General features: G+C 37.2%; 1 protein-coding gene across 4 annotated transcripts in view; it reads right to left on the reverse strand.

Moving 5' to 3' along the window:
• The window catches only part of REEP3 (receptor accessory protein 3), a 100198-nt gene that overhangs the window by 46461 nt on the left and 36791 nt on the right, over window positions 1-16946 (reverse strand). For 3 of the 4 annotated variants that reach the window (XM_030848219.2, XM_030848217.2, XM_060286518.1), the window contains exon 2: window positions 6968-7040. The exons of the other annotated variant lie outside the window; for it this stretch is intronic. In XM_030848219.2, coding sequence (XP_030704079.1) covers window positions 6968-7040 — 73 coding nt within the window. The remainder of the gene's footprint in view (window positions 1-6967; window positions 7041-16946) is intronic. 4 annotated transcript variants of the gene reach the window in all.

The raw sequence follows: 16946 nt of genomic DNA on the forward strand, positions 1-16946 counted from the left end.
GTTTTTTCACTATGTTTTTTCCCTTATAACTAGTAGACAAACTTCTATCTAGTAGACAGAATTAGTAAACAACTTCAGATTTTACCAACTGACAAGAACTGTAGAACTAGCATGTAGCATATTTGACCACTTTCATATCACCCAAATATTCAGTCACAAATTAGGTCACTTTCAAAAGCCAAGTCAACAGTGTTTTAGAGGGCCTTTAAAAAAGTAATCTCCCAGGGCTTCCCTGGTGGCACAGTGGTTGAGAGCCTGCCTGCCGATATGCAGGGGATACGGGTTCGTGCCCTGGTCCGGGAAGATCCCACATGCCGCAGAGCAGCTGGGCCCATGAGCCATGGCCGCTGAGCCTGCGCGTCCACAGCCTGTGCTCCGCAATGGAAAGGGGCCACAACAGTGAGAGGCCCGCGTACCGGGGGAAAAAAAAAAAAAAAGTAATCTCCCAGAGTTTTCCCTGTTCTTTGTTCTTGCTCATAGTAAATCTCAGGACCAAATGTCTGATTCTGATTTGTAAGTGCTTTTAGCCAGTCTTTTTCATTGCCTCTTTCTCCAACATTCTTAGAGTAAGAACATTGTTTTCCTAGAAAAGTGACAGCAATTATACACGACTTGGAAGTAAACACTCTATTTTCAAGTCATGAGACAGTATAAGCTTGAAAAAATTTGCAAAACCATTCTAATTCTTCAGTGAGTTTACATTTCAATTACTGCAAGACTGCAAGACTTTAAGTAGGCCATATCAGCCACACTACACAGGAAATTATATCCTAGGAAAGCTCCGTTTTAAAAATAGGCAAAGGAAGAAAGGAAGGTTGCCAAAATACACAGCACTTTCCATTTGTTTTGATTTGAATACAGCATCTGTTTTATCAGGTGCAATCTACTATTTGCAGGCTTAAGGGGAATGGTAGTAGTTACAGTTCGAAGAAGTAAATTAATAAAAAATGTTTGCTTTCTGAAAATAATTTTGAAGTAGATATCAGTAGAATTTAGGTAACAACCAAACACGACAAAGTAACTGGGTTTAGGGATAAGTCAGATTGGACTGTGTACTACTTAACCCAGTAGAATCAAAGCTGAGTAACTAGACTAATCCACTTAAGAAACGTACATGCTCTTGAAACACTATTTAATATTTCTTATATACTTAGAAGTCAACTCTTCTTTCTTCTTTTATTCACTCATTAAAAAAATATTGAGTACCTGCTATGTAACATGTACTGTTCTAGGTACAGGAATATAGCAATTAACAAAGCAACAGAACTCTCTATGGAGCTTATCTGGTGGGGAAGACCAACACAAACACATATAAAAAATACAATACAGATAGTATAAAAGAGTATTAAAAATATAACAGGCGAATTTTAAGAAGGTTAATTTTACTAAGAAACTACCATATACAAAGCAAATTTGGATGGGATTACCATACAAGAGAACTTTGTGAGAACAGAGTTTTGATAAAACTTCTATAAGTCAGAGGTAAAATTGGATGACTAAGTTTAGGTGAGACTCAGCAAGAAAATGATATTCAAAATTTTTGTCGGCCAAAAAAAAAAAAAAACACCAGACCATCCAGAAAAAGATTTGCTACCTTTAGTAAAACACTTTAAAAAAAAATTTTTTTTGTCGGAAGTAAATTTAGGTTGGAAATATTTAAAGAACTGCCAAGACTATATAGAGCTTTCAAAAACTTCCCGTTTCGTCTTTAACCATTTTGATCACGGTTGATTTAGATGCTTATGGGTCCTGCCCTAGTACTGGTTAAGCTGCCTCATTGCTCTTCTTAGAAAATATCCATACAATTGTGGCCCCTGAAGATCTACCTTGGAATTAATCAGAGGCATATTCACTGGCTGGTTGTGAAAGCTCTTTCAACTTTTTCGTGAAGATAGAATCCTCATTTACTTTTCTAATCTGGTACCATTCCTGCCTTAATGATCCACTTGACTCTGGGCAAGTTAATTCACTTCACTGAGCCTATAATATTCTAATATTCCTTACTACTTTATAGAGTTGTAGTGAGGGCCAGTGAGATATTGTAGTACGCAGAATAATGTCCCCCACCACAAAGATGCCCACGTCTTAAGCCCTGGAACCTACGAATATGTCAGGTTGTGTGTTAAAGGAGAAATCAGGCTGCAGTTGGAATTCAGGTTTGCTAATCAGCTGACCCTCAGACTGGGAGAGGAGCCTGGATTACTCAGGTGAATCCAGTGTAGTCACCAGAGTCTGTATAAGTGGAAGAGGAAGGCAGAAGGGAGAACCAGAGAGTTGGCAGCTTGAGAAGGTCTCAGTCAAGTGTTCCTGGCTTTGAAGATGGAGGCATACAGCCATAAGCCAAGGAGTGTGGGCAGCCTATAGAAGTTAGCAAAGATAAGGAAACTAATTTTCCCCTGTAGCCTCACCAAGGAATGTAGCTGTGGATCCATTTCAGATTTTTGACCTCAGAGACTGTAAGAGAATACACTTGTGTTGGTTTAAGCCAGTGTGTGGTAATTGTTATAGTAGCAATTGGAAACAGTAATATACAAAAGTATTTTGAAATTGGGAGGAAATTATATAAATGTAAGATGTTATCTTTCTAGTATTATATCTGCTTAGTCTCTTCAGCAGACTTGATGGCAGACAACTAGGTCACCAGGAGGTCTCTAGAGCTGTATCAAATTTCCTTGTCAAAAGCAGATTCCTGCCTTTCCTGTTTCGGTGTCTATTTTTGCGATCGCTCTAGCTCTCGTTTAATTTGTGAAGCAGAGTTGATTACCATGCAATAATCAAACCAATGCCAGCCACCTGCCTTTCTAGTTTCTCTTCAATTACTCATGATTCTGATATTCCCAAAGGGATGGTTAAGAAAACTTTTTCCAATAATAGCATTTAAGTCTCAGCAGTTACATCTTGGGGTTGAATCCCTTACTGAGGATAGCTTTGAATAGGGGAACACCTGGACATTCTTAGAAGCTTTAGCTCCTTGATGTTCTTTCCAAGATAATTAAGACTTTCAGATACCCTGGTTAATATTCAAAAATGCTAAAAACTTCCTTAAAAAACGGAAAAGAACAGGCTATAGATAAAAAAAGGCTTTTAAATGACCCTAAAAGTGATATAATATGCTCTGGGGCTGGAATAGGAAAGAGATACTAGAAATCTTAATGATATAAGGTTAGAAAAAAAAATTCCCTTGTTGATTTTGCTCCATCGCAGTGTCAACAACAAATTGGCCCTTGCCATTGGTACTTGCCAACAACAACAAAAATCTTTTTCCAGATTTGTAATACTGTAGCAAGATTATGTATAGATAATTCTTAACTTTGTTTATGAGTTATTCTGTAAAAGCTGTGCAAGGCAATAGGTGAAGTATATCTCCAAATAAGCATATACGCAGATATGTATGTATATCAGTACATGTCAAGTCTTATAGTTTTTTCATCAGTTTGAATAAGAATGTTAATAGATTCTCTTCCATAGGTTACTTTATCTTTAACTTATGAAGGAGAATTAAAATTTCAGGGTTAGGGGGCTTCCCTGGTGGTGCAGTGGTTAAGAATCCGCCTGCCAATGCAGGGGACACAAGTTCAAGCCCTGGTCCAGGAAGATCCCACATGCCGTGGAGCAACTAAGCCTGTGTGCTACAACTACTGAGCCTGTGCTCTAGAGCCTGAGAGCCACAACTACTGAAGCTCGTGTGCCACAACTACTGAAGCCCGTGTGGCTAGAGCCTGTGCTCCGCAACAGGAGAAGCCACCACAATGAGAAGCCCGCGCACCACAACAAAGAGTAGCCCCTGCTCTCAGCAACTAGCGAAAACCCGCGTGCAGCAGCGAAGACCCAATGCAGCCAAAAATTAAATGAATGAATAAATTAAAAAATTTCAGGGTTAGACCATTCTTATTAATCCCAAATTTATAAAATAATCTAGTAATAAAAATTTATAGACCAATCTAGTAATAAAAATTGAGTGTTGCATTAAGGGATAAAACTCACAAATCCATGTTTTTAAGTCCTTAAAAGTTAACATTAATAAAGTTAAATTGACGCATAGTAAGAAATAGACTAATATTTTTATAATGGTTCTTAGACCAACACCTAAATAACACCATATTTTCTGCCCTTTTAGCATTAATTAAGACATAACGGGTCTGTTTCTTTTTATTATAATTTGTTATGAATACCTTTATATTTCTTCTTGCTAACTTACCTTTTATTTTAGGAGATGGTTATTTGTGTGCCTGCTGATAATACCCTTATATTATTAGAGCTTCATTTTCAACTTGTACTTAACTTTTTTTCCCAACAAAAACATTGCACATTTGGGAAGGAAGATAGGAGAATACCTCAAGCAGAAATAGGTACACAAAGACACACAGAGGCTTACCAGTTATTGTTTACCCTGGGTGTATAATACTCTATAGGTAAGATGGACCCAGAGTTGAGAAACATATCACCATGTACTTCAACTATATAATTAATTAGGTTCAGAAAAAGGATCTCATTTAATAATAGTATCATAAACATTTCAAATAAGGATCACTGTTTTGGCCAGTACAATTATTAAGTACTAGCCAGTTGTATACTCCCAGCTCATATTTTCGTGGTGTTTGGAAATGAAGAGCAACTCTTATTTTTATCTTTCAAAAGAGAATTCCAATTAAATTCAAATATGACACCGTAAGGCAAAGTGTTGTCTATGGACTAGCGCAAGGCTGTGAATTGTTGCTGTTTTGCTTTAAATACAAAATTGTCAGTAATTTCAGGTCTACTGAATCTAATAATAAAAAAAAGTTGGGGGCTTCCCTGGTGGCACAGTGGTTGAGAGTCCGCTGCCGATGCAGGGGGCACGGGTTCGTGCCCTGGTTCGGGAGGATCCCACATGCCGCGGAGCGGCTGAGCCCGTGAGCCATGGCCGCTGAGCCTGCGCGTCCGTAGTCTGTGCTCCGCAATGGGAGGGGCCGCAACAGTGAGAGGCCCACGTACCACAAAAAAAAAGAGAAAAAAAAAGTTGGGGCTGTATTTCGTATGTTCTTGGGGTTTCGTTTCATTTTTCTAGTAATTATTTTTAAATTTTATTTTAAAAAGTATTTGTCTATGACTTAATGGAAATTATTTAAAAAGAAAACAAAAAATCCCAAACTGGTCCTATACCACAGGTAGCTTGAGAACCACTGTTAACTGAAGAAACTTGCTTGTTTCTAAAAACTAAAGTATGTCAGTACCATAAAACAATATTTGAAGAATTTATTTATTAATACATGGCCTTTCAAGCCATTAACAATTACTTTAAATTACTAGGACTTAATGTGGTTCCATCTCTTAAGACTGCACCAATCTTAGATCCAAGAGATAAATATATATATTAAAAGGACAGAAAAATTTCAGAGCTCAACTGAATAACCTCTCTACCTCTGCTAGGTATATTCCACCATTCTAATTAATTTGTATATACTTTACTTCAAAATTAGTTTTATACAGAAGATAAAAAGTGAATATAAATGTTCAATAGGATGGGTTAGCTCTAAAGGTTTCAGAGCCTCCACCTAATCAAAATACAAGAACAAACTACCTTGAACAAATAGAATAAAGAATATGTTCTCTGGTCATTCAATAAGTTGGATGACAAGGCTACCATCCAAGATCCCTTGTAAAGAACCATGGCTATATATCCAAGAGAACTGAAATTAGATACTCAAACAAAGCCTTGTACACAAATGTTTATAGCAGCACTATTCGTAATACTAAAAAGCTGGAAACAATGCAGTTGTATGTCAATGGATAAATGCAGAAACAAAATGTTCTATGTGCATACAGTTTTACTCAGCCATAAAAAGGAATGAAATAATGATACATGATATAATGTGGATGAATCTTGAAAACATCCTAGGTAAAAAGAAGCCAGACACAAAAGGTCACATATTACATGATTCAGTTTATATGAAATACCCAGATTCCATACAAACAAAGCAGACAGGTGGTTGCTAGGGGCTGGGGGGCAGGGGCAGTGTGACAAGTAACTGCTTAACGGGTATGTTGTTTTATTTTGGAGTGATGAAAAATCTTTTGGAAGTAGATAGAAGTAGTGTTTGCACAAGACTGTGAATGCCACCAATTGTTCACTATGAAATGGTTAGTTTTATGTTACCTGAATGTCACCTCAATTAAAAAAAGAACCACTGCTACTGATGTGCAGTTCTCAGTGTTGACTGCTTACCCCTGTTGATTAACCACTCATAAGCTATGCTTTTGCTATTCTCTGAAAATTCCCTTCATCACAAATAGTAAACTTATGCCAGGATTTATAGGTGGGGAAGCCCATTTACCATTGAACATTATGGATAAAATTGGGAGGGAGAACTTACAGAAATGTGTAAATAAATGAATGAATAATAAAGAAAGGAAGAAAATTTTAAAAATTAGTGAAATTAAAAAAAAAAACAGTTAAGGAATGGGGAAGAGGAAAGTAAAAGAGAAAAGAAACATTGATGACTGAAGAGGAAATCATTACAAATACAGTATGATTCAAGAAGAAAAAAGATTGTAATTGTCAGTAGTCATGAGGTATCTGTGTATTTAAATCAATTAGAAAGGGACAAAACAACTATGAAGGAAGAAAAAAGGTTTTGGGACCAGAGAGATATTCTTGGTGTACCTATCCATTTACAAGACTAAAAAACAGACAATTTCCCAACCTCTTATTTTACTGGGACTTAAAGTCTGAATGAATAAGAGATCCAGTTACTCATTTGGGGATCATACTTATTTAAATGCCAACTGACAGCAAACTATTTTTGAAACTCCACTTTGCAATTGTATTCAAAATTAGTTTTAAAAAAAGACTAACTTTATTACATTTATATCACATTTTTAACCCAAAACATTATTCCAGCTGTTTCTAAAATAATGGCAGTTTTTCTAGTATTGTATATAATGGATACATTCAACTAGAATTGATCACTCACAAAACTATACTTACATACTCCTTCACATTTTTTGTTTTCACAGCTTTGTATGAATAATATGCAGGATAAAGCATTCCAAACACCAACCTAAAAGTAAAAAGTACAAGAGGACTAATCAAACATAATAATGCTTTTAACAGCTCATGAAAATTTCACCTAATAGAAAAGTAGCAAGTACATGGAGAACGTATGACAGTGTAAATGTGTATGAAAACTTTGTGTATAAACTAAATCCACTGAGAAAAGCAAACTACACACACACCACATCTTTATCCATTCTAAAGTAACTCTTAAAGCATTCATAAAATGACAATCACTAATAGGACTTAATTTAATGCTCTCTGTTACAATTATTTCACCAAATTCCATATCCAAGAAGGTGTGTGTGTGTGTCAGATATAGAGATGGAATGACACAGTTTATATGGTTTACAATTGGCATTTTCACATATCATGGAATTTTTTGTCTTCAAATATTAGTCTACAGTATTAATACCTTCATTACATTCCACATTGAGATTCACATAATTTATTTAAACAGTCCCATATTTATAGGCTTTTGGTTAATTTCCAGATTTTTGCTATTGCACATAATACTGTGAAAAACATTTCTATGCACACTGATACACACTTCCTGGTTGCGATATTGCTGCTTCAAAGAGTACACACATTTCTACTTATTACCAAAAATGCCCTCCAGAGAAGTAGTTCCACTTTGCATTCCTATACATTGCCAATCGTGTGTATCATCATTTAAAAAATGTTTGCCAGCTAAATAGGAGAAAAATAATTGCCTTATATGTTCTAATGCGCATTTCTGAGCACCAGTAAGTATGAGTTTTTCTCAAGTGTTCACTGGTTTTTTGATACATGAGTGTATGATACTCTGTTGTCTACTTTTCTTTCTTTAATCTATTTTTAAAAAAGAGTATTTTAGCATAGTTTTATTTTTACAGAAAAGTTGGGAAGATGGTATAGATAATTCCCAATACCCTACACTGAGTTACTTCTATCAATAACATCTTGCATCAGTATGGTACATTTACCATAATTAATAAATCATTATTAATATATTATTAACTAAAGTTCAAACTTTATTCAGATGTCTTTAGTTTTTACCTAGCATCCTTTTTCTGTCCCAGGATCCCATCCAGGGTAGCATATTATATTTAGTTGTCTTGCCTCCTTAGGTCCTCTTGGCTGTAAGTTTCTCAGACGTTGCTCGGGAAATGATCTTGATGGTTTTTTTATACCATGTGTTTTTTGTTTTCTTTTAATTAATTAATTAGGTTGCGCTGGGCCTTAGTTGCGGCTTGCAGGCTCCTTAGTTGCAGCAGATGGGCTCCTTTTAGTTGGGGCTAGCCGGCTCCTTAGTTGTGGCATGCAAACTTTTATTTGAGGCGTGCGTGTGGGATCTGGTTCCCCGACCAGGGATCGAACCCGGGCCCGCTGCATTGGGAGCACAGAGTCTTAACTGCTGTGCCACCAGGGAAGTCCCTGATGTTGACAGTTTTGAGGAATATGGGCCAACTACGCTGTAGGAAGCTACTCGACTGGCATTTGTCTGATGTTTTTCTCATGATTAGACTGAGGTGTGGGTTTGGGGGAGGAAGATCACAGAGGCTAAGTTCCATCTCATCATATTAAGGGCACATACTATTAGTATCGCTTATCACTGTTGATGTTAACCTTGACCACCAGGCTGAGGTAGTGTGTGTTAGATTTGGTAACTTTAAGCTTACTCCCACCACCTCCATGCTGTAGTCTTTGGAAGAAAGTCACTATGCACAGGGCACGCTTGAGTGGGGAGTTGCCCTCTACCTCCTTGAGAGTGGAGTAGCTATATAAATTATTTGGAATTCTTCTGCACGGGAGATTTGTCTATTCTTCTCCAGTTATTTATTTATTCAATAATGTATTTATGTCAATATGGACTCATAGGTTTATTTTACACTTTGGATATTGATCCAATAATACTTTATTTTGTTGCTCAAAAGCTTTGAACATTGGGACATCTTTCGGTTAGTTCCTGTGTCCCTTTGACATACCTCCATAATTGTGAGGGATTTTTTCTTTCTTTTTTTTTTAGCAATTTGTTACTTTCTGGCACTACACGTAATGCGCCAGGCTCATACTGTGTACTTCCGGTCGCATTCCTAGAATCAGCCACTCCTCCAAGAAGCCTCGGTTCCTTTTATTGGATGATGGTATTTAAGACCCAGATCTGGGTGCTAGGTGTGCTCATTGTTACTACAGTGTTGTTGATTTGAGGCCCTTCTTTGTGTGTTTTGTATGTTAGCCAATATTTTTCTAGGTTATTGTTATCTTTCAATTTTGTTTATGAAGTTTGCTGAAATACATACTGTATTATGTTTGCTAGGGCTGCCATAATGAAATATCACAGACTGGATGGTTTAAACAACAGATATTTATTTTCTCATAGTTCTGGAGGCTGGAAGTCCAAGATCAAGGTGTTGGCAAATTTGGTTTCTTCCTGAGGCCTTCCTCCTTGGATTGCAGACGGTCACATTCTCACTGTGTCCTCATGTGGTCATACCTTGGTCCATGTGTGTGTCCTAATCTCTTCTTCTTGTAAGAACACCAATCACATTGGATTCAGGCCCACCCTAAATACCTCATTTTAATTTAATTGCCTCTTTAAAGATCTTATCTCCAAATACAGTCACATTCTGAGATACTGCGGGTTACGACTTCAACATACAAGTTTTGACTTCAACATACAAGTTTTGCGAGGGGGACATAATTCAGCCCTTAACACATACTGTATATTTAAGAACTTTTACATTAAATAAATGTTTCCATTTATATTAAATAAGCATTCTTACACTGAGAGCAAGTAAATATTTATATCTCTATATAAGAGATAAAGAGAGATTTTTTAGTTTACTTACAGATTACTTGGGGGAGGGGGATGGGCTATAAATCCCTGGTGACTTTCTTATCCTTCACAAAGCTGAACCCTGGGTTTGGGGCTCGTGTAACCAGGTTAGAGGAATACCAAGTCTTCTCCTGTTGCAGGTTTTATCCTCACCACCTGGAAGCCACTTGATAAACATTCTCTGCCTTACCTAACGATACTACCCTGTGAATGCTATTTCACCAGAAGCCAATACCCAGACTCTGGATATGAGATTTTTAGCTGTGCCACAGAGCCTAGGGCTTTTCAGTTTAACACAGGCACCCCACAAGGCACAGAGGCTTTCCAGCTTAGTGACTTCTAAGAAAGCGATTTACCTTAGGACCTGAGGTGTAAACAAGAATACAACTCTCAGGTCTGCTATGTGTTCATCCTCACTGCAGACCTAAGGTATAATCCCGAAGTTAGCCACCACAGTTATAGTTTACATATTCAAGTTAGCCATTTCCATCCACTTCGTATTTCCCTTGAGAATTTGGACACAATCAACATATTATCTTCCATATTCCCATGCAATCAAGTACCGCTGGATTTAAATTCAACATGAGATTCTCCATCACTCTCAGTGTATGGATCTTTGACGCCTCCTTCCCCTGCTTCATCATCCATCCAATCTGTAGCTCAGTCCTGTTGGTTCTTCCTTGGTGAGCACCCACACATCCATCCTCTTTTATTTTCAAATCACTGGCCAATGATACATTTAGGCTCTTGCCATCTCATCTGACTTACTGAATGGTTTCCCAACACAGCCTCTGGCTCCAGCGTCGGATCAATCTTCCTAATATTGATCTACTCTACTACCTTGCTTAAAGACTTCAGTAGCTGGTCTCTTCACCCCTTTGCCAACAAGCCCATGTAGGGGCTCATAAGAAGTTATTATGAAAACCACTGCCTTATATAAACCATCTGTTTCAACATGGTTTCCTCAATATGCCTCCTGTATGATATTTCTACTTCAGTCCTGCAGTGTGTGCTTTTGCCTGCAATGTCTCCTTCCCTCCTTATCCTCCCTCCACTTCTTCCATTTTTTTTCTTGCTTAATTAATTCACTTTTTTTGCTTCAAGATCCCACCCTCCTCCACAGACTTCTAAATTACTTTTATTGTGAATTGTAGAATTTGTCAGGATTAGTCATTTTGCCTTTAGCATATTCTATTTTATTTTTTTAAATACTTATTTATTTTTGGCTGCGCTGGGTCTTCGTTGCTGCACTCAGGCTTTCTCTAGTTGCAGCGAGTGGGGGCTACTCTTCGCTGTGGTGCATGGGCCTCTCATTGCAGTGGCTTCTCTTGTTGCGGAGCACGGGCTCTAGGTGCATGGGCTTCAGTAGTTGTGGCACGCGGGCTCAGTAGTTGTGGCTCGCAGGCTCCAGAGCACAGGCTCAGTAGTTGTGGCACACGGGCTTAGGTGCTCCACAGCATGAGGGATCTTCCTGGACGAGGGCTCAAACCCATGTCCCCTGCATTGGCAGGCGGACTCTTAACCACTCTGCTACTGGGGAAGTCCCTAGCATACTCTATTTTAGATCATTTGACTTTTTAATGTATATATAACCAACTTCCAAAATAGATAATTTTCTCACGTATAGTAAGGTTTGGTGCTAGTTGATGCTATACATACAGGTGTTTTGCTTTTATTTTTTAACCTCTGTATTGAATAGAAACAGTCAAATGAACAAACACAACGTCCCTAACACCTAACTTTTGTTAAGAGTAGAAAACAATAATGTATTTCATTTGGAACGATGGAAAGATTAAATGTCTTAGTGAATAGTGGGACAATTTTTAAGGACCACCACTGTTAATATTATAATTTATTACGGCTCCAATGTGAATATTACTGGATAATTTATTACTAACATCTGTAATATTTTCTAGGTTATTTTTTGGTTCATTTTCTTTAATATTGGCTTCTGCTGGAGATGTTTGCAACCTGGGAGGTCAGGCATAAAGCCAAAGCATGAGCACACACTGTATAAAATCAAATAAAGTTTATTTTAGAAGGCCACCTACAAGATAAACTTACGGTTTATAAAGGGAGTATTTTCTACAAATAAAACTGACCTATAAATTTGAATATCATTTCAGTTATAGAGGTAGGAAGAAATAGCTACTCATTTACTCTTAGTCTTATTTCTGCCTACAGACGCGAGAACTTTGCCAAAATACTCATAATACCCTTCCCTCCCACTAAGGTAAAGTTGCCTATACGAACACTGGCTGTGTTGAAAAACACTATTTAAAAAAGGAAATAAAATTTATGGGAATGTAGTAGTGAAGACGGTTCTTATATCATTTTTCATATACGGAAAATACTTGAAATACCTATTTTCTGGACAGATGGTACGACACAATCCATCCTTCACCAAAATTGTTTTAGAGAATTATATCATGTTCAAAGGCAAGTCTAAGAAGCAACGAGTAAAAGTGCTTTCAATACTAGAATTAATGTCATTAAAGCATAAAAGTTAAACATCATTTCATAAAAAATTGATTAACGTTTTTTCCGATTAAGATTTTAAAAAGAACTTGTAGAATTTTTGTAAGATGTAGAAAAGTATAAAAAAGACAATAAAAATCACAAGTAGGGGCTTCCCTGGTGGCGCAGTGGTTGGGAGTCCGCCTGCCGATGCAGGGGACACAGGTTCATGCCCCGGTCTGGGAGGATCCCACATGCCACGGAGCGGCTGGGCCCGTGAGCCATGGCCGCTGGGCCTGCGCGTCTGGAGCCTGTGCCCTGCAGCGGCAGAGGGCACAACAGTGAGAGGCCCGCGTACCGCAAAAAAAAAAAAAAAAAAAACACAAGTAATTCCATTATTGGATAAACCATCTTTCTTTTTGGTAAAGATTATTCCAAATATATGTTTATGTATATTTGTTATAATTTTTATCAAACGTTTCACAAGTCTGATATCACTCAAATTCTTTGAAAACCTTAAAAATGCATCAATAATAGTTAAATAACAACACTGATCAAGAATTAATTTACATTTAAACAAATTACAAAGCACTAATTCCAAGGATTTAAACTTCCTTTTTTATCTATTATTCTTGTCATTCTTTTAAAAAACATTATGAAAAATGAAGTTATACACAAATAGTATAGTATTAATAAAATAAATCCCCCTATCCCTATCACCTAGTTTTAAGAATCTTTAACAGTGATCCAGTCTTAACATTTTGGTATTATCTTTTCAAGTTTTTTCTATAATCATTTAAAAACATTTTAAGACATAACATTTTAAAGACTATTTTAAAAACATGTTCTAATAAATATGTTATAAAATACTAAAAACAATCAATTGACATCTGAGAGCATATAGATTTTTGTCCTGCCCTTCCACTAAATGTTAGATTATGAACATTTTCTTATATCTTTAAATATTCTTTAAGAACATCATTTAACAACTATATAGTATAATATTCCTTCATATGAATGAAAATCATACGTTCCTGTATGTGTACTATTTTAATTAATGCTATGATGAACAATCTTTCTCTGATTACTAATAACAGAAATTATTTATCAACATTTTATACTAAGCAGGATGTTAAGCACTTTCTGTATATGACTTCATTTAATTCTCACAATAACACCTAGAGATACGTGCTATTTTCATACCTATTTTACCGATGAAAAGACTGAGCCTTGGGGCTTCTCTGGTGGCGCAGTGGTTAGGAGTCTGCCTGCCAACACTGGGGACACAGGTTCGGGCCCTGGTCCGGGAGGATCCCACATGCCGTGGAGCAACTGGGCCCATGCACCACAACTGCTGAGCCTGCGCTCTGGAGCCCGCAAGCCACAACTACTGAGCCCGTGTGACACAACTACTGAAGCCCGCGCGCCTGGAGCCAGTGCTCCACAGCGGGAGGGGCCACCGCGATGAGAGGCCCGCGCACCACACCGCAGCGAAGAGTGGCCCCCACTCGCCTCAACTAGAGAGGGCCCACGCGCAGTAGCGAAGACCCAATGCAGGCAAAAATAAATAAATAAAAATTAAATAAATACATTAAAAAAAAACAAAAAAAAGACGGAGCCTTACAGAAGTTAAGAAATTAATCCGGGGTCCATAACAGCTTATTGGCTAGATTCAAAGCCGGGCACTCTCACTCCAAGATCCACCCTTAAAAATCACTATTTCCCAATGACATTATCCTAGAAGGGGAATAGCTAAGTCAAACGGGCTGAGATTTTGAAGATCTTTGATACATATTGCCAAACTGCTCTTCAGGAAAGTAACATCATCTTATATTCTTACAAGGAATGTATGAAATACCCATTTAAGGACTATTTTCTTTAATAAGGTAAAAAAAAAGTCAAACAGGTGAAATAGAGTAGGAGAGTCAGTAGGCATTTTGTCCAACAGATGAACTGTGTTTTTAAGGTAATATGTGGATTAGAACAATCATGCAGTGTATAAATTGCTATGAAAAGAGAAAAACATCCCAAAATATTATAGTTAATGATATTAACATTTAATTTCAGAATTATTTTAATTCCCCCTAAATTGTCTTTAGATTACAAGTTCCTGCTCTAATAATAGAAAAGAATTTACATTGTAGTTTGTTAAAAGGAAGCGTTACAAACAGCTTATTGCTGATAATAAACTATATAATGCTAATACGTAACGTGACCATGCTCATTGGCACCTGGTGTTACTCATTCAGCAAATTCTCCTCATTCCACTGCATTCAGAATCATGCTCCCAAACAAAAAAAAATTATGGTGTTCTATTACATTAAAGGACAAACTCAATGAGACGAGAGATTAACTAAAATGGGATAACTAATATTAAACAAACAAAGCATAGGATGAAAAGTCAGAATGATGAAAGATAGATGTACCAGACTCGTTAGGATTAGTCACAATGAACATAGATACCATGTACACTCTCAAAGAGCAACGTAAAATACAATACTCTCCAGGCCCTCATCAAAGAGTAAAAACAAACTCAACCTGTCTGTAATCCAGTTTACACTAAAGACCAAGACCAGTGAAATGTACATAAAATAGCCTGGCGTAAGGATGGCAAACATGAAGAGGTCTCTCTGCTACTCATTTCTGTGACCAAGAGAGAAATTGCTAGTCATTCACTGCAATCTTTTCTGCTGACCCTGGTCTCCGAATCCTTGTCAACACAGCACCAACATAAGCTCACAACAAAGGACGGAAGCTAAGTGGACTTATTTGCCTATTTTTTTTTTTTTTTGCCATCCTTGTTCTAAATCTTTATTTCTGTAGGCGGTGTCACTCTAAATTTGGATCAAGCTCGACTACCAGATTATATTCCTAAACATGATACCTATCTTCTTTGGGGGAAAATTCACTTTAACTGAGTTGTTTTTTAATATTACATTCTTGTTTTTACTTGAAGTATATTATAAGAAACTGCCATGTGAAACCCATGGCTATAAATACTAGGGGAATAGTATTAAGGGCATTGTTTATTATATTGATATCCCTATATATGAAATTTCATGTGTGAGATTTACTTTGGAATTCAGTACAATGCAATGCTTAGCTTTCTTTGAGAAAATGATGCCCTTCCTTCTGAAGAGAATTATATTATTCCTTTCCCCCTGCCCCCACTAATTGCCAGGAAGCTCACAGGCAAAATCTGTTGTTCAATATGATGGGCCTTAAGTTTGGCATATTTATATAGTACTTGTATTCACCAGATTTTTATTTTATATTTTGATTGCTATTTTTCCTAGTCTTAATTCTCTTATTTTTCTTTACATTCTAACATATACATTTGGAAAATGATTTCTCACATAATTTGAAAGAACATAACAGAGCATAAACAAATAGTTAAAATGCACTGGGCACTGCGATTAAGCACAGAATTCAGCTCTATGGTGCCAGAGAACCAAGAAACGCATTTTTTAGTGTAGGTAGCTGTGACTGAGACCCACTGTTGGTTCCCCAGCTTAGCCACACATGAAAATATTTTGGAGAGCTTCTTTTTAAATACTGTTTTTGTTGTTGTTGCTTAAAACTTTTAACATAGGTAATCTAAAAAATAGAATAAAGTAGAAAATGCAAAGTAAAAGTCTTCTCTCATTTTGAAACAGTCTATTTCCCCACAGAAGCATGGGAACAATTTCTTGGATATCTTACAATCAACTAATTTAAATATATAAAACACATTAATAGCAAAACAGTAAATACTCAAACTCCTCATTTCCTAATTATTTTATTCCTAACTACTTTGACTACATTTTGCTATGCTCTTGAAGTTATTTACACACTATCTGTATGGTGGAAATACTAAGTATTCTGTGTGTGTCTCCTCCCAGCTCCACATTTGGTGACATCACACTGGTAGCTTGAAATAGGCTATTATTGTAGGGAGTATTTACATCATGGAAATTAGCAAATGATATGAATCAGTCCCTTTGCCCCAGTTATTAAGCATTCCCAGCACACCACTGCCTATATGTGTTTTAGCCAAGGGAAACTATAGTATGTTTCTATTAGGAGAACAATGAAATACTATATGTAGAAAGAATTCACAGAATTTAGTGAAATCAAAAAGGCCGGCTATTCTGGCAATCAAGTTTATAAAAGGCTTCATGCAAGATGAAGAGAAAGAGGGCAAACGGTTTTTTGCCCTTTATCATAGTTCAATTCTGTTTGAAGATTAGGTCTCTAATATTAACACAGACTCTGGTGAATTTTTAAAATAAAAGCAGAATCTTAAATATTAGGGAATCGGACTTCCCTGGTGGTGCAGTTGTTAAGAATCCATCTGCCAATGCAAGGGACACGGGTTCGAGCCCTGGTCCGGGAAGAGCCTACATCCTGGGGAGCAACTAACCCCATGCGCCACAACTACTGAGCCTGAGCTCTAGAGCCTGCGAGCCACAACTACTGAGCCCGCATGCCACAACTACTGAAGACTGCACGTCTAGAGCCCGTGCTACACAACAGGAAAAGCCACCACAATGAGAAGCCCACACACCTCAACGAAGAGTAGCCCCTGCTCTCTGCAACTAGAGAAAGCCTGCGTGCAGCAACGAAGACCCAACGCAGCCAAAAATAAATAAATAAAAT

The sequence above is a fragment of the Globicephala melas genome, chromosome 16 (genome assembly GCF_963455315.2).
Source record: "Globicephala melas chromosome 16, mGloMel1.2, whole genome shotgun sequence".
In the NCBI taxonomy this organism is placed as follows: domain Eukaryota; kingdom Metazoa; phylum Chordata; class Mammalia; order Artiodactyla; family Delphinidae; genus Globicephala; species Globicephala melas.